At 31.5% G+C, this 23,582-nt stretch overlaps 2 protein-coding genes across 2 annotated transcripts; one reads left to right on the top strand and one right to left on the bottom strand.

Annotated features, from left to right (window-relative positions):
- Positions 1–241: 241 nt before the first annotated feature.
- On the bottom strand, positions 242–2,613 carry LOC112283330 (uncharacterized). The gene is made up of 3 exons (XM_024521897.3): positions 2,253–2,613; positions 1,845–2,074; positions 242–1,723 (listed from the first exon to the last, which is right to left on the bottom strand). The coding sequence occupies exons 1-3, from the start codon at positions 2,576–2,578 to the stop codon at positions 1,038–1,040; spliced, it is 1,242 nt and encodes a 413-aa protein (XP_024377665.1). The 5' UTR covers positions 2,579–2,613; the 3' UTR covers positions 242–1,037.
- A 1,566-nt stretch (positions 2,614–4,179) lies between these two features.
- Positions 4,180–6,321, top strand: LOC112283297 (uncharacterized). Its single transcript, XM_024521833.3, has 3 exons — positions 4,180–4,541; positions 4,720–4,949; positions 5,071–6,321. The coding sequence occupies exons 1-3, from the start codon at positions 4,216–4,218 to the stop codon at positions 5,754–5,756; spliced, it is 1,242 nt and encodes a 413-aa protein (XP_024377601.1). The 5' UTR covers positions 4,180–4,215; the 3' UTR covers positions 5,757–6,321.
- Positions 6,322–23,582: the final 17,261 nt, after the last annotated feature.

Raw genomic sequence — 23,582 nt, 5'->3', positions numbered from 1 at the left:
TCAATGATACAATAGTATATTGAGGTTTTTCTTTCCTCCAGATTCATGTCTTTGACACTTGTTAACTTATCAAATAAAACATTGTGTTTGTCACTACTTTCAAGATGATATAATTGACATAAAGATCTTCAAGAACAACATGTCTTTCTTTAATAAGATAGTAAAATATAATGTTTTTGGTATCCCGACCTTGAAAGAGACTTCTAATGTTTAATAATTATATTAGAAGTAAAAACGACTATTGATAGTGTTGCAAATATTTTATTTGAAGGAAGTTATGAAAGCTTGAACAATTATCAAATAACAGGGTAGTCTTCTACCTAGGTATGAAAAACTATCAATAGCTGTAAAGACCTATTAACCATTTGTGAAGAAAACAAAATCACAAACCATAGATTTGCTACCAACAACAATCTGTATCCATCTCCAGAATAGTCAATTTTTAGAAGGTGTTATTCCAACAAACAAATGCTGAACAAAACTTCCTGTGCAAGCTATAGCCTCCCCCATTGCGCACTGGACCACCCCTCTTCGTCGAACTAGCAATGGATTGCCGATTTATGTGCAGTGAAAGCCACCCCTCTTCGTCGAACTAGCAATGGATTGCCGATTTATGTGCAGTGAAAGCCACCCCTCTTCGTCGAACTAGCAATGGATTGCCGATTTATGTGCAGTGAAAGCCAGCGATCACTCAAAGCTTTTCCACCGTCAACACTGAATTGGGTACATTGCCAACTCTGCAACACTTGAGAAAAAATTATGCGAAACTGTGCCGCATCATCCCCTGAAACAGCTTATTTGAGGACCATCAGGCTTGACTCGTGCTGCCATTGTTCCCTGGTTCGGTACTACAGCTCCATGCCCGCGGCCATCCAGCTCCATCAGGCACCGGAGGATCACCTCGCACCGTTGGAAGCAATTTTTCCTGCTCCTACATATCATATGCCACTGCTATGGCGGCATCACACTGGGTTCCTGTCGACCGCCGAATCCGCACCCCACAACTACCCTCACACAACCAGACTTCGTGCTCCAGCTTAAGCTACATACAGATAACACTGCGCCGTGAAGGGAGAGCTCCATGTCATTCCACTGGCTCTCGGTGCAAGCCTCGGCGCCAGACCTCCTAGCGTCCCGCCCACCAACGCGTACGTGTATTTCCCCATCGGGCTCTCGGCGCCTCCGGATGTGGTGATCTTCAGCAGTTGCCACGGTAACCCTTCAACATCCATGCGTACGGGCCTGGTGCACATTTGTCCCGACAGCCAGTATCCGCTAGGCCCCTTGAACTGCCACATCGTCTTGCTGCCGTATCGGTCTGGTCTCGTGGCAGTGCCAAACTTGCCCAAAGCGTTTCCGCCCGCGACCTCGGCAATGGTGGCAAAAATGCCCTGGTACACCCATTTCCCGCCGGTGAACTTGTACGTCACCTTTCCTTCCAGAAACACGACTTGAACGAAGGTTGCTTTGGGGGTGATAGAGGCTGGCATGCGAGGAGGTTCACGGTCTTGGTTGTAAAACTTGAAAGTTCCCCCAAACGGGACGCCGGATGTGGCACCGTTGGACGCGCACAGAGCTTTGCGCGGAGGCAGACCACCCTTGGTCCTCGTGAGCGAAACAAACGCAACCTGCGAAGCGTCCCCTGAACCGCGATGGACCTTCACGATGGCGAGGTACTCAGGGATTGCGGACGAAGAAACCCTCACGGACTTCACAAGCGTAGCTGCATTGCCAGAATACACATGTAAGCACACTTTTACAAGAACCAGCAGCGAAGACGGAATCCTACTCCGCAGATTGTTTATCTGCAACACAACTAGGAAAAATGTACTCTGCATGGTTACCTTGCAGACCGCTGATAGATTGGCCAGATTCGTAATAGCCCCCTGCAGAGTTGATGATGTTCCAGTAATACGTCACCACCCGCGTCTTCGCATTGTAGACGGACCGGTACGTCCCAAGCTTTGAACCATCCTGTGCGTACAGATTAGAAGAAGAGCCCGTCCTCGTCCAAGACCCGCGGTTGCAGACATATGTCTGAGAACCCTTCGCAATGGTTCCCGTGAATCCCACGCTGCAAAATACACCCCGTTCGCTTAGAAGGACGCATGCACGGAGCTTGTAAAACACAAGCTTGCGGAAATCAAATAATCAGAGTTGCTGGAACATGATCATCCATCAGATTCACAACCCTTGACTCGTGAAGTTGTGAGAACGTAGGCTTGCAAGCACAAAGTGCAGTGGTTGTATACCTATATCCTCTGGGAGGAACTAGGCCAATTGCAGAAGCAACACTCCACAACTGCCATTGCAGAAGTACGGCGAAGAGACAGAGAATGGTGCTCTTATACGACATGTTGAGAGCGTTGGATAAGCGGCACACTGGGTACAATGCGGTGGGTGTAAACTCGGAACTCAACAAAACCGCATGATTGTGGGACACGGAATGAGAGGTGTCCAAATCGGCGCCACAAGACCACTGCGATACAATCAACACAGGAAAGCTAATTGACCATGAGAGGCTAGGGAGTGGAGGGAACTTATAGGCAGGATCTTGTGGAAAGCAGGAAGCAGGCATGTCCCAAATCTGACAGCTAAAGAATCCGTCGTAGAACGTTTTGTTTGATTTTAGAATTTTCTTTTTAGAAGCCAAATGTTGATATGCAGTCTGATATTTTAAGTATTCGTTATTTGTGGTTTGTGCATAATGAGGTGCTCATAATGTTGTGTTTTTGGGTGTTTGTGTTATTTTTTTCTCGTGGTTTTTTTTTTTTTTTTTTTGGATAGACAGTTTTTCAAGTCATAGACGTCACCTGATTATATTTGCATTGGTGTTGTCACATTTAGATGTGGTGGATTGCATTTATTTTTTTGTGATTGTGTTAGAACTGTCTAATTGTCAAATTATGTTGTGTTAGATTAAAACTATTTTCAAATGTCTAAATGATCGTCTACAGATTGGTTAGTATTAGAGGTGCACATGTTGATGTAATAATTTGTTCCTAGTTGTGATGATAGGAAAAATATCTAAGTAAGTTTTGGCAATATTGATATGATTGTTAACAAGATTGGATTCTTAAATGACAATTGCATCTAGTTATAGAAGACTTTAAACCTACAAATAGATTCTGAGAAATAATACAACAAAATTAGAAAGCTTTTCAACCTGAAGAAGAAAAATTATCCTTTTAAAACTTTGCCATTTGAAGAGGTCATAAAATAGATCACAAATTTATTTTTAGTGCAAATATTTTTGCGCACACATTTTTCATTATAATAAATGCAATAAACATAAAAAATTTGGTGCTTTTATATTCAACAACCACTTTTTAACAATCCTAACAAAGTTTATAAAGTTTTTGTAAAATCCATTTCTATCACACGGTTCTACCACAATTTTCAGATACAAGAATTTACATGTCGTCTCCTCACAATAAAACGACTCATATGATTGAGCCACTCCAAAGGGAAAACAACGAATACTGACAAACTTTTAGATCTTTCATTCGTTATCACAAGTATGAGGTTTAAACAAAAAAATAATATAGAAGAAACCCTAGATATAACGGTGGAGTGTGCAGTCGCATTGTGCCTGCGTTGAGTTAACTCCACCCTTGATTACCATCTGGGTGAACTAACGCCAGTGAGTTTTTGCAATCTCCCAGAGGCGCTGAGCAACTCCCAGGAGTTAGAAGCTAGGGCGTGTTAGGGGCGGGGTTCAGCTGAAACAAGGTGCGATCTAATCCAGGACATCACCAAGCATCATGTGCTAAGCAGCGTAAACGCTGAATTGGGAATTTTGAGTGATGGTTGATTAAAACAAGGACAGAAGTGGTGTTTCGGAAGGAAGGAATGCGCAAATTAACCAGAGTGTCAGCAGCAGGCAAGCGCCAATCCGTAGATGGTGGTCAGGAAGACAATCAAGTCTCTAAACTGAGGAGACTGCCAACAAAATGTTGGAGACGACACGAACAGTCCCAAGGACGCTCGGATACCCAATCCCGGTGCGAAGTACTGAAGAGGTGCCATGGCAAGAAGGATCAGTCGACAGAAGTCAAGGCTTTCAGCTACATATCCGGAGCATGCGCCACAGCGGACCGGCTGGATGATTGGAAGTCCTGGTATATTAATAGCCCACATCAACAAGCGCTGATTTAGACGACGGAAGCCACGGCGACACCAAGCGATTGGCAGCCAGAGAGTCAGAATTCGAACATGCCTGCTTCCTGCTTTCCACAAGATCCTGCCTATAAGTTCCCTCCACTCCCTAGCCTCTCATGGTCAATTAGCTTTCCTGTGTTGATTGTATCGCAGTGGTCTTGTGGCGCCGATTTGGACACCTCTCATTCCGTGTCCCACAATCATGCGGTTTTGTTGAGTTCCGAGTTTACACCCACCGCATTGTACCCAGTGTGCCGCTTATCCAACGCTCTCAACATGTCGTATAAGAGCACCATTCTCTGTCTCTTCGCCGTACTTCTGCAATGGCAGTTGTGGAGTGTTGCTTCTGCAATTGGCCTAGTTCCTCCCAGAGGATACAGGTATACAACCACTGCACTTTGTGCTTGCAAGCCTACGTTCTCACAACTTCACGAGTCAAGGGTTGTGAATCTGATGGATGATCATGTTCCAGCAACTCTGATTATTTGATTTCCGCAAGCTTGTGTTTTACAAGCTCCGTGCATGCGTCCTTCTAAGCGAACGGGGTGTATTTTGCAGCGTGGGATTCACGGGAACCATTGCGAAGGGTTCTCAGACATATGTCTGCAACCGCGGGTCTTGGACGAGGACGGGCTCTTCTTCTAATCTGTACGCACAGGATGGTTCAAAGCTTGGGACGTACCGGTCCGTCTACAATGCGAAGACGCGGGTGGTGACGTATTACTGGAACATCATCAACTCTGCAGGGGGCTATTACGAATCTGGCCAATCTATCAGCGGTCTGCAAGGTAACCATGCAGAGTACATTTTTCCTAGTTGTGTTGCAGATAAACAATCTGCGGAGTAGGATTCCGTCTTCGCTGCTGGTTCTTGTAAAAGTGTGCTTACATGTGTATTCTGGCAATGCAGCTACGCTTGTGAAGTCCGTGAGGGTTTCTTCGTCCGCAATCCCTGAGTACCTCGCCATCGTGAAGGTCCATCGCGGTTCAGGGGACGCTTCGCAGGTTGCGTTTGTTTCGCTCACGAGGACCAAGGGTGGTCTGCCTCCGCGCAAAGCTCTGTGCGCGTCCAACGGTGCCACATCCGGCGTCCCGTTTGGGGGAACTTTCAAGTTTTACAACCAAGACCGTGAACCTCCTCGCATGCCAGCCTCTATCACCCCCAAAGCAACCTTCGTTCAAGTCGTGTTTCTGGAAGGAAAGGTGACGTACAAGTTCACCGGCGGGAAATGGGTGTACCAGGGCATTTTTGCCACCATTGCCGAGGTCGCGGGCGGAAACGCTTTGGGCAAGTTTGGCACTGCCACGAGACCAGACCGATACGGCAGCAAGACGATGTGGCAGTTCAAGGGGCCTAGCGGATACTGGCTGTCGGGACAAATGTGCACCAGGCCCGTACGCATGGATGTTGAAGGGTTACCGTGGCAACTGCTGAAGATCACCACATCCGGAGGCGCCGAGAGCCCGATGGGGAAATACACGTACGCGTTGGTGGGCGGGACGCTAGGAGGTCTGGCGCCGAGGCTTGCACCGAGAGCCAGTGGAATGACATGGAGCTCTCCCTTCACGGCGCAGTGTTATCTGTATGTAGCTTAAGCTGGAGCACGAAGTCTGGTTGTGTGAGGGTAGTTGTGGGGTGCGGATTCGGCGGTCGACAGGAACCCAGTGTGATGCCGCCATAGCAGTGGCATATGATATGTAGGAGCAGGAAAAATTGCTTCCAACGGTGCGAGGTGATCCTCCGGTGCCTGATGGAGCTGGATGGCCGCGGGCATGGAGCTGTAGTACCGAACCAGGGAACAATGGCAGCACGAGTCAAGCCTGATGGTCCTCAAATAAGCTGTTTCAGGGGATGATGCGGCACAGTTTCGCATAATTTTTTCTCAAGTGTTGCAGAGTTGGCAATGTACCCAATTCAGTGTTGACGGTGGAAAAGCTTTGAGTGATCGCTGGCTTTCACTGCACATAAATCGGCAATCCATTGCTAGTTCGACGAAGAGGGGTGGCTTTCACTGCACATAAATCGGCAATCCATTGCTAGTTCGACGAGGAGGGGTGGTCCAGTGCGCAATGGGGGAGGCTATAGCTTGCACAGGCAGTTTTGTTCAGCATTTGTTTGTTGGAATAACACCTTCTAAAAATTGACTATTCTGGAGATGGATACAGATTGTTGTTGGTCGCAAATCCATGGTTTGTGATTTTGTATGTCTGCGAACAAACTGCACTGCGTTTTGTTGGCTTGTTGGTACATTTTGAAATCTAGGAATCAATAATTTGTTATTTTTGATATTTAGTCATAACCACCTGAAATAAATTTAAGAGCTTTTTCCACGTGTCTTAGTGTTACGAAGTAGGGTTTTGGCAATAGTTAATATGTTTCAGCCGTTTTCTGTGTAAGCGTCAGGGACTGATTTTTTTACCATATATTCTAACAAATTTGATCTCACAATTATGTGACATGTAAGCAAATAAAACGATAGTGGTTGTCGTTGGAGGAAATCTTTTAGCCACGTTAAGCTAGACGACCGATTTCAGTTATGTTGTGCATTTCAGCATGTATTGAGTAGGTGGAAAAATGGAAAACAAATACCTCCATGTATAAAAGTAAAAATGAGGAGGATTCCAATTCTTTTTATAGAATTTGGCCAAAAAACAAAATTTATATAAATGTTTTAGTTGAAGATTGTCTTCACCTTTTTTGAATACATAGACATATCTAATTCCAATTAGTGCTAGCTTACAACATCAAGAATCTAATTCTTACAAAACTATGATATTTGGCACTTCTTAATTCTACCAAACTTTATTTAATTCTTTGCTACCTATAGATGTAAGTATATTGATAAGACCATAAAAATTCAAACATCCAATTGTATCTAATCCACCAAATTTGAGTTAGATTTTTGTTTCCATTCTTTTTTATTTTTGGTCATCTCCAAATAATATCTCATATCTTCCATCTTCTAAATTTAATTCAAAATTTAATTGAAAACCCCCACTCCTCCCCTTCTTCCAAAATACTTCCTCTATAACACTTTTATGGTGTCAAAATAGGCAGAACTTTTTACAACTCCAATTAAAATCAACAACTACCATATTATAGTTGTCATTTCAAGTTGACCAGGGCTAGCAACTACATTGCCACACTCACCACATCTTTGTGTGGACCAAAGTTGACAAGTATTTCTATGCATTAATTTAAGCCGACAACTACTTTGTTGAGCTATCTTGAGTTAATAATCAACTTGGTGCATCAAATTTGGCAAGATACCCTCCTTTGTGCTATGCCAATTAGAGCCTAGCTTTTAGCATAAGACTATCTTATAGCATCAAATTTGAAAGTGTCTTCCTGTTAAGGACATAAAGTTCAAAGAAAAAAAATTCTCAGTACACTTTTATGTCATTCAAAAGAACAAAAAGTCACTCAAAGATAGTATAGTATTAAACTAGAATAACTATTGCCAAAAACAAGAAGACTAAAAAGTCTTGAAACAAGACTAAGGACTAATAAGGCATTGACAAGAGTGAAGAAGGCTTCAATCTTACCTCCATATATATTCTTACCTAAAAACTATGTAGCAATGTTTTATAGGACCTCCAAAACGTGTTGACTTTGTAAGACATATATTTTAATTTACAAAGTAAGTTTTCTATATATACACCACATAGTTAGCTTGTTCTACAATTTATCAATACATGGTTAATTTTTTGACCAAAGTTTTTGACCTACCAATCAACTTCAAATATATATAAAGTCAAAGCAACGTCTATGAAGCTTCTAAGAAGCTTCTCTAAAACTTATTATGAAATATATCTACTTTTATCTATTTCTATTTAATCATATAGATAGATATTAGAATAAATATGTATGTCCATGACATTACTTCTTCTTTTAGAGATGAGGTCTACAAGAAGCAATCATCATGTATTGAAAAAATCCAAAATCTAAAAAATTATATTTTCTACATACTTTGATTTTTGTTCTTTTCAAAGATGGTTAATAGGTTCTCTCAACTATTAATAGTTTTTCATACCTAAGTGGAAACACCACCCTTTTATTTGATCATTGTTGAGGCCTTCATAACTTCCTTCAAATAAAATATTTGTAATACTATCAATAGTCATTTCTACTTCTAATATAATCACTAAACATCAAAAGTCTCTTCTAAGGTCATGATACCAAATATGTTATATCTCACCATCTTATCACAAAAAAACATGTTGTTCTTAAAGATCTACATTTCAATTATGTCGTCTTGAAGGTTCTGATAATTACAATGTCTTGTTTGATAAGTTAGCAAGTATTAGCTCTTTAATTGAATCTGCTTATTATTGGTTCTCTATTTCCTTAGCATTACAAATGTACAAAAGTTATAAATAAGAATAAAAGGTAGAATGCTATCTTTTTTAGATTTTATTTCTTTTATAGTAAAGATTTGGTATTCTTCATCTTAGTTTTGATGGATGTCATTGATGAAAAATTTCAACCTTCTTTGTTGTATTTATAAGATTTTTTGTTGGTTCCTATGTGCATTCATTAATAGCATATCTGTACTAATGAACAAGATATTTTAATCTATTTTGGTGCCACCTTAAATCTAAAACTTCTTCTACCTTTTATTCTTGATTATTATCTCTTCCATAAGAAGACGTGACATTTGTCTTTTTTTTGAAATATTCATTGTCTTATATGGCTCAAAAAGAAATACATAGAATATGAAATAGCTCTTCATAAACTCTAATAGATTTAATTAATAAGCAACAAAATTGACTTATTCACTAATAGAATAAGGTCCAAGCCTATAATAGTCCAACTTGTCATAAGGACAAGTAGTCTTGATATTGCAAGAAAGTAATCATATCTTATTATCCATATTGAATTGTGGTTGTTCCTTGCAATAGGCATCTGCATTGATTTTTTGTTGTTCTTGAGTTTCTTTTAATTGTGCATTTATTATTGTATGTAATTTTGATAAATAATTTGTCAATTTTTTTATTATAGGATTATCAACTTTTAAAAAGTTAAAAATATTAAGTAATAGGTGATAATCATAATTAGTAAAAAAAGGTATTATTTGAATAGAAAAATATATCAAATTATTCTATATAAAGTGTGCCAATGGAAAAAGAGTTGTCTAATCATCTTGATGATAATTGATGGTACATCTCAAATACTGCTCAAAAATCTAATTTAATTATTTTTTTTTGCCCATTATTTTAGAAATTAAAAGCCAAAGAAATTTTTATATCTATCTTTAATATCTTAAAAAATATTCTCTAAAATCTTGATATAAATTGAATCCTCCTATCTAATATAATATCCTTTGATAATCTATAATAGTGATAAATGTTATCAAGAAAAAACTTAGCTACTTCTTGACTTATAATAAATTTTTTATATGGTATAAAATGTTCCACCTTAGTAAAATAATCTAATATCACAAATATAAAATCATACAAATTTGAAATTGGAAGATCTGTGATAAAATCCATAGGAACAAAAGACCATGGTTGTTCTAATATAGATAATGGCTGAAGAAGTCTGTAAGATTAATAACAAGGAGTTTAGGATTTTCAATAAATATTATATGATTGTATAAAGTCTTTAATTTCCTTTCATATTTGAAGCCACCAAAAATCTCTAGATATTAGCTCCAAAGTCTTATTGTATCTAAAATATCTGGTCGCTAGAAAGTTATGATAGGCTTTAAAAACATATAATTTTACTTTATTTTTTGGAATGTATAATCATTCTTCAAAGTAGAATAGATTATTCTTGAACTTGAATTTGGAAGTATTAAACTTAAAAGAATTATTCTTGATATCATGAACAAAAAGATCAAAAGACATATTTGATTAAATTTTCTTGACAAAGGTTGAATCAACAATCAATATTGATTTTATTGCTCAAAGTTGAAAATACTTTGGCTTTAAGAGAATTATTTTTTGTTTGTCAAAAGTTACATCTCATTCTTTTGGTATAAAATAAGAATATCTAAAAAGAGCAATTAATAATCTTTATATTTTTTTTAGTATTATATGGCATGGTTTTCTATCTTAGAATATATTAAGAATCTTACTGTAGAATGTTTAGCCTTAACATATTGGATAAATTCCAATTAGTGATGTATTCTTATTATAGAAGCCAAATAAATATAATATTATCAAAAAATATTCTTTTAAAAAAATCTTTTATATTTAAGAATTTTTATATATAAGACTTTTTAAAGCATCTAAAAATATCCTAATATCCTTTATTATACCAAGTGATAACTAAATCATTAGCCAATTAGCTTGATTTTTAATAAATTCAAAGAAAATTCCTATTTTTCTTAGAAGAATCCATCTTTATATTATAATTTTGTCATAGTCCCATATCTCCATCTTTAATATGTACATAAAGTCTTAGCTTCTAAAACTCTCTTTATGTTGCATAAAATGCTCAAATTGTAGCAAAAACTTTTCAAAATATTTTTTTCCATAAAAGATTTTTCTCTCCAAATTTTAAAAATTCATATCTCTTGATCCAACTATTCATTTTTTTTCAAATTTATAGATGTTGTAGACCTTATCCTTAAATGTCCTTAAATTGCAAGCACTGATTTCAACTTTCTACACCACCTTCATCTCAGCTTAGAATTCATCAAGCATTATGTGAAAAGTATAGCCAAAAAAGTATTCTCTCAAATCTCAATTGCTGATCCATCATTATTTTTTGATCATCTATGTTATGTCCAAAAGAATAATAATAGATACAAAATCAACACCTTAACTTTAAATGCCTATATTTCTTTCATAAGAACTCCAAATTATTCAAAATTTGTACCAAAATCATAGCTAAAATCCTAAACTTTGTGATCCTAGCCTCTCAAGTTTGAATGGCATTGAAAGAATAACCCTAATTCCTAACAAGGCCTCGAGTAGCCTCCTTGAAATCCATTGGGCATGAATTTTGATCAATAAGATTGGAGATTTTTATCATCCATCTCCATTCATCCATATAATTAACTTAATTATTTTTTTTACATTAGAATCCTTTTCTAATCCTTTTTCTAATAATTTTTATATAATGTATGTCTTAATTACCAAATAAAAGAAATAAAATAAGATTTTAAGAGTCACCAATATCTTATAAAGGTAGTTCTAAATATACAAAATAATTATCAATATAAAATTAACTTCAATATTATTATTTTAAAACTAATTATTTAAAAATAGTAATCTAATCACATTTTATAAACAACTAAAATTTCATAATATGACTTATACTATATTATATAGTAAATTATATATATATATATATATATATATATATATATGTATATATGCATTATTTTTATATGATGGCTAAACTGTAATACAATACCAAGTTTGTAGGTGATCTTCAAATCAAATCTTGATAAAAACATACTCCAACGGACTTGGCAACAATTCAAAACAAGTGCTAACATAAAGTACCCAAGATTCTTATGACCCATATATACAATAACTAGATTAGAAGCGCCTTCTAGATAATGATGTTATTCTTAAAATGAATCCATAATTGTAAAATCTCTTTGTTGTAGATCTTATAGTTAATTTTAGATGTTAAAAATTTCTTAGAATGAAAAGCAACGAGGGAGAACTTATCATCTGTTATCATTTGTGATAAAACAACATCTATAGCAAAGTCTAATGTATTTGTTTCCATAAAAAAATACCTTGGAAGAACTGATACAATAAAAAATTAGTGCAAAAATAAATACTATCTCTATGACTTTAAAAGATATTTAAAAGAAATCATAGATATGAGATATCTATTCTTAATGGTGATCTTATTAAGTCTTAGATAGTCTACACATATCCACAAAGATCCATCTTTTTTTTTACAAATAAGATAGGAGCTCTTGCTAGAAATTTTTAATGATGTATGAAGTTCTTAATCAAATTTTTGTCAATATATTACTTTAATGTAGCTAATTTATTTTACAATAAGCTATAAATTGGCCTAAATGGTCATTGAGTTTCTTCTTTTAGATCAATTGAATAATCATAGGATCAATACTATGGAAGAATATCGGCATACTTCTTTTCAAAAATATCTTAGAAATATTAATACTTACTAGAAATACTACTTGATTTCTTTCTACCATCAAAAAAAAATATGGCATATATAACAAAAGATGATCATTTTTTTTATTGCATGCATAAAAGCTCTTATATCTATCAATAAGAATTTGAATGTATTAGGCTTATCTATTTCTACTTTACTATCAAAATTTTAGATTAAATTATAAAAAAAGTTAAAATTATATAAAATCTAATCTATCTGAGGATTATATTTTTTTAACTAAAATGATTTTAAAATAACTAGATTGAAAAAAGATCTTATTACATTAGATTTTATCATACTAGTATTAATTTTAATTGCTAAATCTAAAAAAATAATTTCATAAGCAATATCTCCAAAAGACAACGAACAACCATCTATGATTTCTATATGTACAAATTTAGTTTTTTTGATTAAAGATAATTCTTATGTCTTGACAAAGTCTTCATTTATAAAAGAAGCTAAGGCTTTTGAATCTAATAATATAAAGACTTTGTGATTTTTAGATCCTAAACTTACATCTATTGTAAAAATAAGATGAGGGATTTGACGAGAAAATAAGACCTTTATTAGATACTGTATATGATTCCAGCTATATGATCTCTATTATAGCTGAAAAAACTCGTTTTTTGATATACTAACTTCTTTAGCAATCATACTCTTTATTTTATAATTACATTGCTTCTTTGGATAATATTGAACAATGTGCTTAGTTTTTCCATAATATAAATATAATCTTTCTTGACAACATTGAATTTTTTCTTGCTCAGTGATAAATTTAAAATATACCATATGAATATGCATTGGTTTTGATCTTGATAAATAAGTTTCTAGAAACTTGGGAGCTACCATCATTTCTTGGCTTATTCTTCTCTAGTGAAGTCTTTATTTTTGATGCCTTTCAAATTATTAATTGTCACATCTAATGACTTGAGCAATAAATTATTCTAAAGATTTTACTTTTAACATTGTGAATAAAAAAATCTTTGACATTATCCTTCAATTCATATCAAAATTGATTTATAAGGACTTTATCATTCTAGTCTATGTTGTAAGTGAGGTTTTAGAATTTTGTAACATATATAGTAGCTGACCATGATCTTTGTGGAAAGATAAGAGCTTGGTCTGAGCTACTCTTTTTTAATCACTATCTTCAAATATATCCATAAATATTTCTAGGAATAAATTCAAATCATAAAGGAGTTGTGAATCTTTTTCCATCAAAAGTGCAAACCAAAAGAGAGTACTTTTAAATAGATATACACCTATGAATCTAACTAAAGTAAATCCATCAAGATATAAGAAGAAATGCAATTTTAGATAGAACTTGATTTGCTCTAAAAATCTTCAAAATTTTGGCCTTATTCCATCAAACTTTTTAGGCATAATAATCCTTATCTGTGTTATTTTTATAGAAGCAAAACTTCCTAGATTTAGTTATGAAATTGATTTACTTTCTTCTTTCAATTGTACAACTTCTTGATGTAGACTTTAAACTTTTTCCATAGGCATAGGCTTAAAATAAATATATATGTCCATGACACCACCTTTCTTTCCCTCTCCTCTCTTCTAGTATTTATCATAGCCTTATTTTGACAAAAAATCTCCCTATAGCATCAAAAATATTATTTAAAAATTTATTCATAGCATTGAGTTTATTTGGACATGTTTTTTCATTCCATAAAAAAATAAGGTTGCAAAATTGTTTCAATGGTTTCATTAATTCTCTTATCATTTTCAGTGTGTGAGACTTAACTTGGAAGGCTAAATAAGTCTGGTGCATCGACTCTCGTTACTCTTATACATTTTGGCATTGTATCTCTTTTATGCATTATTATATAGTAGCACAACTATATAATTAAAAAGTTAAAAAAATATGAATGTTATTATGGAAGAGCCTAATAAAAAATAAATGACAAAAAGGTAGTAAAAAATTTAATCTTAATGTTATTTTTTATAGAAGAAATATTTATTTATTTTGTAAGAATATAAATACCTCATATCAAAATAAATGAGAATAGTAAATAATATAATCATCTTTAGAAGAGAGTTAAAAATAGATTTAAATAAAAATTACCTCAAATTATCAAAAATTGATACTTGGAGAGGATCAATTATGAACCTAAATCAAAATCAGACCTTGAGGTAAAAAAACCACACACCTATGGCAACTTTAAGGTTTTTTACAAATCAAAGAGTAAGATTAGAAAAGAGACTTGTGAAGAGATTTTTGAATGTTAGTTTCATCTTATTTGAATTAATATTGAGGTTTTGAAGGATTTTAAAAACTAATAATTTACTTTGTAAAATAAAAATAAATTTATAAATTTAAAGATTTTATGAGTTTTATAGTATATTTATAAATAAAAATTTTATAATTTGTTTTTATGCTTGTTGTAAATTTTTATAAACAATTTAAGATAAATTGAGCATTTAGGATAAAGAGTATGAGAGTTTTGTAGATTATATTCTTAAAAATTGGAATTTAGATGACCTATGAGGATTTCTAAGATATCTGTCAATCTGCTACTTGGATTGAAATATAATTTTGCTAAAAAAAAAGATAGCTAGCTTGACTTTTAATAATTATACAAAGTTTAGAACTAATTAAATAGTGAAATTAAGAGATTGTGACTCAAAAATATCAACATCAATATTAGAGAGGTTGATTGGCCAATATCTAAGTAGAATTTTAAAATTATTGTTTATTTTGTATACGCAATCTTCTTTAATTTTCTTGTACTTATTGCTAACTTATTTTTTGCAAAGTTTACAAATTTTGAATTGAAATCAACAATTAAATTATTAGTTATTAAATTTTTAATTTGTTGTAGGATTTTTTAAGAATTTATTTGAGATTTAAGATTTGATTAAGAATTGATTAAGGTTGGTTTAAAATCTAAGATTTAATAAAGATTTTTTCAAGATTTAGAATTTCATTAGGATTTGATTTAAGATTTGGTTAAGGTTCATTAAGATTTCAATTTAAGTTTCAATTAGGATTAATTAAGTTTTGACCAAGTATTTGATTAAGATTCATTAAGATTTTAATTAGGATTTTTATTAAGATTTAATTAAATTTTGACCTAAATTTCGATAAAGATTTATTAGGATTTCATTTAGGAATAAACTAAGTTTTATTAGGATTTATTTAATATTTATTTATTATTTATTATTTTTAGTATTTTAAAATAATTTATTATTTTTTAAAAATATTTTTATTTATTATTTTATTATTTTATTTATTTCTTTAAGGTTTTATTTTTATATTTTTTTTAGGATTTTTTTATTATATTTTTTTGAGCTAAATTTATAACTTCTTTGTATTTCTTTTATAACTTCTTCATAAATTTACTTTAAATTGATTCAAGTTTAATAATAATTATTAATGATTAATTAAATTTTATTTAATATTTTATTAGAATTTTTAGGATTGTTGTTGCATTTCTGTTTACCTTCCACAATTAAATGCCCAATGCATTCTTAAGAAAAAAATGTATACAATACAACAACATGCAGCCACTTTTTGTATAGTTAAGTATAAGGATTCTTGCTTAAGCACCTTATAAGCATACTCTTATATGATAACCTCTCATTTTGTTGCATCATAGGCATATTCTTATGCCATTGCAATGAAGTGAGCTTCTCTTAAAATCCTCTATTCTTTCAGATCTACTAATCTTTTGTGTTTTGACTCTTAATGTCAAATTTATATTCTTTCTCTCTTCCTTTTTAATTCAAGATTTTGATCTTGTAGTTGATGCATAATATTCATAAATGCCTCTGAGGTTATTATTAATGATTTAAAAAAATCCATTATAGAATTTACATTTTATGTTCATAGATTATGAATATCTATAATAATAAGCAATATTTGGAAAAAAATTATAGATTTTGAATTTGATGCATATAAGATCTAATTTGCTAGCTTCTTCTACTAATTTGAAATCTAATACATCAACATTAACAAAAAAAATATTAAGTAATAGAATTTAGAGTCATTTCTAAGTATATTGCAATATTGTTAACAAATAAGGCAAATAAGTCTTTACCAACTGACTCCATGCTATTGACTTTATTCTTTGAAGAATTCACAAGTGCATTGTTTTTTCCTTGTCCAACTTCTTTTACAAATCGTATGTATGTTTGGCTTGGATCCATGTAATTGTACAATGTCATTTTGTCAAGCATAAAGATACTAGTAAAGCTGAAACCTTAAATGATATTATTGACTATTAAAGCAAGTTTTAATGTCGACACCAAATGCACAAGAATTTTTTTTTGTAGAGGTTGGTTTAGGTTCTTGAAAATTTAATAATTTTAATATTCTTTAAAATATTTCTTGAATGATCTAAATAGATTTGTATCTAATAATTACATAGCATGCAATAAGTAAAATAATAGGATTAGAATGTCTAATCCAATATTCTATGCTAGTCTTGCCACTTCAATAATAATTTAGCTTATGTATCTATTAAAGATTAGTAGATGCCTTTGTATAAAAAAAATGCTATCAAGTTATTTCAAGCTTTAATTAAAATAAAAAATCCATGTAAAAAATAAATAACTTATCATTTAAGCCTTGGCTTGTACCACTACGGTTATATCTTACTCACAATATTTTTTATAGTTTTGCTAAAAATATTTACCTTTAAAAATATGAAAAGATAATATGCCAACTTCTATATATTGATGCAAAGCAACATTGATAGCCATTCTCTTTGATCTGGAACAATAAGATGCATCTAATAAATACTTCTTCAAGTTATGGCAAATGTACTATCATTTCTTCCTACTTATATATTAAATTCATTACAATTCGACATCCTTTTCAGAGAATATCCAAGTAATTTATATTAATCACTTAAATTATCATAGAAAGACTATACATTTTTTTTACATAATGTCTTTGATTTAAAAGATGCAAGAGCTTATGCTACTTTTACCATGAGCTCTAGGTGACGGTTTTTAAACCACATCAACCATCTGTTACTAAAAATCTCATTTTTGAATAAAATGCTTTGAGTCCTAGTTATTTCAAAAACCTTCATTTTTAAAGTTGTGGATGAGAGACTTTGGTCCTTGTCACACATGGCTAAAATTTGTTTTGTAAACTTTCTTTCTTCTTCTATAATTATAATTATTTTAATTTCTTTTTTAAAAATACAATTATATTTTATAACACCACTTTTTGAAAGTTGTATATAAAATATTATGATTTATTGCTCTTTTTTTGATATTTCAATTCTCTTCATATTTTTTTAATGTTGCTTTCATTTGCTTATCATTCCATAATGAAATCTTTCTTACATCAATAATATTAGTCATGCATTGCTTTAATGATAGTAGTTGCAAATATTGATTATTGATATGTTACAAAGTTGTTTGAATATTCATGATATCTTCTAAGTCAAGATTGCTATTGAGTAAGATCATGCTCTTTATCCTTGTTCTTATCATATCTACAACTCCACTTGAATTGGCTTTCTTCTTACTTTAATAGTCTCTTTATTGTTTCTTCTTAATCACATTGCCTCAACCTCTTTTACTAACTTTATTACTTCCTAAAATTCTTTTAGTCTATAAATGTAAAATTTCGAGAATTTCATAATTATCAACTTGAGTTCTAATAGGAGGATTTGGCTCACTTATACTATCATATTATATAGTCTAGATTGTTTTGAAAGTATGCTACACTGCTTAGTTTGCAACTTCTTGATCTTTAGCCTGACTTTTCTTATCATTGTTGTCTCTTTGAAATTCTTCTTTTAATTTTAGTAGTTTATTTTTGTGATAGCTAATATTTTTTATCCTATAATTAAGAGATAAGACTATAGAAATGATATCTATTTTTGCATCACATGTATTTGTCTAAGTTTTTTATATTAAAATTTGTAGTCAGTGAGCTAAAGCTATGGACTTTGAATTGTATCTTGAAGCTTCTAAGATTTCTTATGTGGATATATCTTGTACTTCAATTATTCCTTTGATGTGCTTACAACTTTATTCCTTAATCTCTATGTTGCTTAGTTCCTATCTATTATCTTTGTCTAATAATTCCATTGTATTCATTTTATTTATAATACATTGTATTATAAATACCTCTATTTTTTATATTGATTATTAAGACTTCTTTTTGTTAAGTAGATCACATTAAAAATATTAATGCATACTACCTTCTAAATTTAATCAATACATTTTGCTTCAAAATTATTTTTGGCCACTTTTGCAATAAGATATTCTTATTCCAGCCATTAGATTTATTGTTTTAATTTTTTGGCAATCATTTCTCCTTATTCTTTGGCTTTACATATTTTCTAAATAAATTAGGTATTTTTAGTAAATTTTTTGTCATGGTGCTCCTTAACTATTTTATTGGCTATTTCTAATCTTGCAACTTGTTGGTATGTAATATAAAAGGTGGCTTTGTGAATCACAATCATGTCTTGGATTATTTTGAATGCAGTTCTAGTACTATCTAAAGATTCTTGGAGTTAATGGATGGTATGTTTGTGTTGATTTATAGTACATTTTTTCTCATTAATTTAAATATATAATATAAAAATTTCTATAATAAGATATACTATACTTTATAAATATTTATTTAAGACCATATTTGTCACTACTAGCCATGCTACACAATCTTTGCTATATTCAATAAAAAATAAAATATCAATTTTTATTTGAAATAAATCTATTAGATATTTGTCAATTTTCTTTTGAAAAAGATAAGCCATTATGGATGATTGTTTAGACAATTGTTTAACATAGACCATGGTGATCTAGATAATATTTGATTTCTTCACTTTGGATTGATTTGATGTTTTTATGCTTTGCATGCATTATTTGCAAGTCTAGAAAATTCTTTACATATCTTAATTATAGACCTTAGTTAAGGTGGTGCATTAAATTTTCAATAGTGTGCTAAGTAGTAATAGATATATGACATCAAAAATAGTTTGATAGAATTGTTGATATTTAGATTGCGATAGAGGTAGCAAAATTTGATGCAAAGGTATTTATTAACAATTGTGCCCTAATTAATATTTTTGCTATTACATGCTATTAAGTATAGTTTTAAGTAATCTTTTTAAATTTCATTATAATTATTTTTAAAGAATATAATATTCAATATGCCATAAAATCGTATGAACATTGGCTTCAAATCTTTTTTTTATATTTGAAAGATATAATATTCATAGTTATCTTGTTGCATCTTTTATATAAAGTTTTTAATATTTGAATAAAGATGTTTACAAATAACCTCATTCCAAGCAACTATTCTTTTGAATTTTCAATCAAAGAAAAGATATAAGTATTAAGGTGTGATTTATCTTAATTTTTTCAATAATATTGGTAGAGTATTCCTCATTGAGGTTCATTGATTTGATAAAGTCATTACATCAACTAATACATATGTTGTTTTGAAGGTGGTCGTAATACTTTAATTGAATCAATACCTTATAGATATAGAATCTAAGTTGTGCCTTTGAAATTATTTGTACCATTATTGTAGAATCACTTCTCATAGAACAAGCAATAGAAGAAGGAAAACAAGAAGATTTGGAATAAATTGCATCATTGATGGATTGAGTAGTAAAAAAATAGAATAAATCAATGGTGTAGTAGTAGAAGATTGTAAAAAGAAGAAAGTTGGAACAAATATGAGTTAGTTTTAAGAAGTTTGGATTATAAAGACAATGTGGAGCTTTGATAAAATAATTCTTCAGAATGTGGCTAGATGGATGTAATATGGATAACAATAATAAAAATGTTATAACTAACAATATCAACAAGTAGATTTAGATGCATCCAAATTAAATTGTAGATGGAAGTGCTATTAGTTCTACACTTGTGACTTTCGGATGTGCATATAAGGCAATATCAATGCAATTTGGATTAAAAAGTGGTGGATGATGTCTAAATAGAAAAAATATTGGTTATGGCTTTTATTTGGAAATTAAGATCTTAATCATTTGTACCTTGTGAATTATCCATAAGTTCAAATATTTATTATAATGATACAAATATAGCAATAGTATTTTCTTCCTTTGAATAATAGTATTTTAATTTAGTTGTATTAATAAAAATCACATATAAATTATAATAATCTTAATTGATGATAATTATTTAATATTATTGACTAAAAAAAATAGAAACCATATTATATTAATTCAAATTTTTTTATTTAAATTTTGAAATCTTAGAAGCACCATAAAATTAATTAATTTTTTCAAAAGTTATGTTATAGTTTGTTGGATTGATAACTTTCAAATATTTTTATTTGTCTATTTGTGATACTTTATTATACCTTTTTTTATAATTTATTGATGTAAAAGATATCTGCTAATTGAATTGAGAATATCTTATGTAATAGAAGTAAGTAATTAAAACATTGAAGGAATGTACTTAATAAAAAGTAGCAGTTGTGTGGCATATACCAATTCAAAAGAATTAATATTCATTGTGTCTTTATATGAAATTTGATAAGTTCATAAGGTTGTTGATAAGCATATGTCTTAATTAACTTGATTTATAATAATGAACTTTTTCAACATTATTAATAAAGTCTTATTTGTAGATCTTATTAATTTGTTACTTTTTGGATAATTTATTATAGAAGTTCAATATTTGATAATATGCTCTTGCATAAGGTTGTTGATGACTTAGTTGACAAAGTATGTATCTTAATTGGATAAAAATTTTAGAGGGTATCTAAAATAAGTAATGATTTATTTATAAAAAAATTATAATGATAATAATAAAATTGGTATATAAAGCCTTGGATTTTATGAATTTGATCATATAATTTATGGCTACTAATATGTATTTATATCTTTGGTATATTGTTAATTCAATAGAATAAATAAAATCTAGATTCTAATACATAAATGATTTAAGTAATAAGCAAGAATGTAATAAAATATTTTTTTTGTATAATAATAATATTTATTAATTTTTTTATATTATTAGATATGCATGGCAATGCTTGACTTAGCAATGTATATCATTATAAAGAATTGGCGACCAATATCTTACTAATTTTTTTTTGAATAGTTATTTTTTGTCCTTGATACTAGCCTATTATATCTTTATGTAGTTTTTTGATAATACCTTGCTATTGTTCAAAAGAAATGCATAGTAGTACCATGTTATCTATACCACATTTGTAAAGGCATTGATTCATATAAGTATAAAGTAAGGCTTAAGAAATAAAGTTAGTACAACATATACAAATAAATCCTTTTAGTGACTATTTGGCTAAAAAATATATTATATATAAGAAATATTAATTACTTTTTATTATCATAGATTAAACAATTATTTTTTGAAAATACAAGTCATTGAAGGTGTGATTGATATAAGTAAGTTCAATGGTGGTTCTATCTTCTGATAAATAGTCTATAACTATATACTTTTTGATAAAATGATGGACTACTTTAAAGTCAAATTCCAAAAGAATCATGATCCACCATGACTTGCTGCTAGTAATTAATAATTGATTTATTAAATATAAATAATTATAGTAATTTATAATAAATTAAAGTTTTTTTAATAAATAATAGAATTTATTTTTAACTATATATATCTTAGTGAGTGCTTGTCAAGGACAAGAACTCCATAAAAAAGAAATTCAGACAAGTCAGCCTTCACTCAAAGAAAGGTAACAAAATATAAATAAACAAGTATGTATATTGAAAGAGAAACTGGAATGGCTATTGCCAAAAGACAAAAAAAATAGAGACCCTTGAAACTAGACTAGAAGGAAGAAAAGAGTTGATAAGGGTGAAGAGGGCTTCACTCTTGTCTCTATATATACTATCTAACTAGGGGCTACATGGTGACGTTCTATAAGACCTCCAATATGTGTTGACTTTGTAGGACATATGCCTTGACTTACAAGGCAAGTTTTTCTACATGTAGACTACATAGTTAGCTTGATCTTCAAGCTAACAACATATGTGGCACATGGCCAACTTGTTGACCATGAATCTAATCCAAAAAGTCAATTAAAGATACCTATGAAGTCAAAGCAACATCTATGAAGCTTTTAAGAAGCTTTTATATTAAATACTATAGAATTAACTTACTTTTACCTACTTTTATTCACTTCCACCTATTTGTATATGTAATTACTAGCTTACATGAGTATATCCGTGACATTATCCCTCCTTCTAGAGACAAGTTCCATGAAGAGCGGTCATCATATATTGAAGAAATCTATGATGTGACGAATTGTATTCGCCACATACTCTGATCTTTGTTCTCTTCATAGATGATTGATAGGGCCTCTCAACCATCAGTAGTGTCCCATACCAGGGTAGAAAGACCACCCAGTTATTTGATCATTGTTGAGGCCTTCATAACTTCCTTCGAATAAAATATTTGGAACACCATCAGGAGTTGTTCCTACCTCTAGCAAAATCACCAAACATTGGGAGTCCCTTCCTAAATCGTGATACCAAATGCGTTATATCTCGCCATCTATTCGAGGAAAAATATGTCGTTCTTGAAGATCTTCATCTTGATTGTATCATCTTGAAAGTTGTAACAATCGTAATGTCTCATCCGACAAGTCAGCAAATGAAGGCTCTTGAGTCGAATCCGCCAGTTGTTGGTTCTCCATCTCTTGAGTGTCACAACTATAAAGAAGCTATGAACAAGGATTGAAAGTAGAATGTTATCTTACCTAGATGTTGTTTCTTTTATAAAGAAGATTTTCATCTTGATTTTGATGGATGTCGTCGATGAAAAGCCTCCACCGCCTTTGCTGAATTTCCAAGATTCTTTATTAGCTCCCATGTACATTTTTTAATATCATATCCACGCCAATAAACAAGATATTCCAATTTATTTCAGTGCCACCTTGAATCTAAGACTTCTTCTACTTCAAACTCTTCATTATTGTCCACTTCTATAGGAGGAGGTGGAGCTTATCGTCTTCTTGGTATGTCCACTGTCTTATATGGTTCAAGAAGAGACACTTGGAATACTGGATGGATTTTCATTGACTCTGGTAGATGTAAACGATATGCAACTGGATTGATTTGTGCAGAAATAGAAAATGGTCCCAGCCTTTGATAGTCCAACTTATCACAAGGACGAGTGGTCTTGATATTGCGATAAAGTAGCCATACCTTATCACCCAAGAGGAATGGTGGTTGTTCCTTTCGATAGACATCCGCATTGACCTTTTGTTGTTCTTGAGCCTCTTTTAATTGTGCCTTCATCGTTGCATGTAGCTCTGATAAATGAATTGCCAAATCTTTCATAGCAAGATTATCAACTTTTGAAATGTCTAAAGTATCAAGTTATGGATGATAACCATAATT

Source organism: Physcomitrium patens, chromosome 6, assembly GCF_059467195.1.
Source record: "Physcomitrium patens ecotype Gransden chromosome 6, ASM5946719v1, whole genome shotgun sequence".
In the NCBI taxonomy this organism is placed as follows: Eukaryota; Viridiplantae; Streptophyta; class Bryopsida; order Funariales; family Funariaceae; genus Physcomitrium; species Physcomitrium patens.
This window is presented reverse-complemented; position numbering and strand designations above follow the sequence as displayed.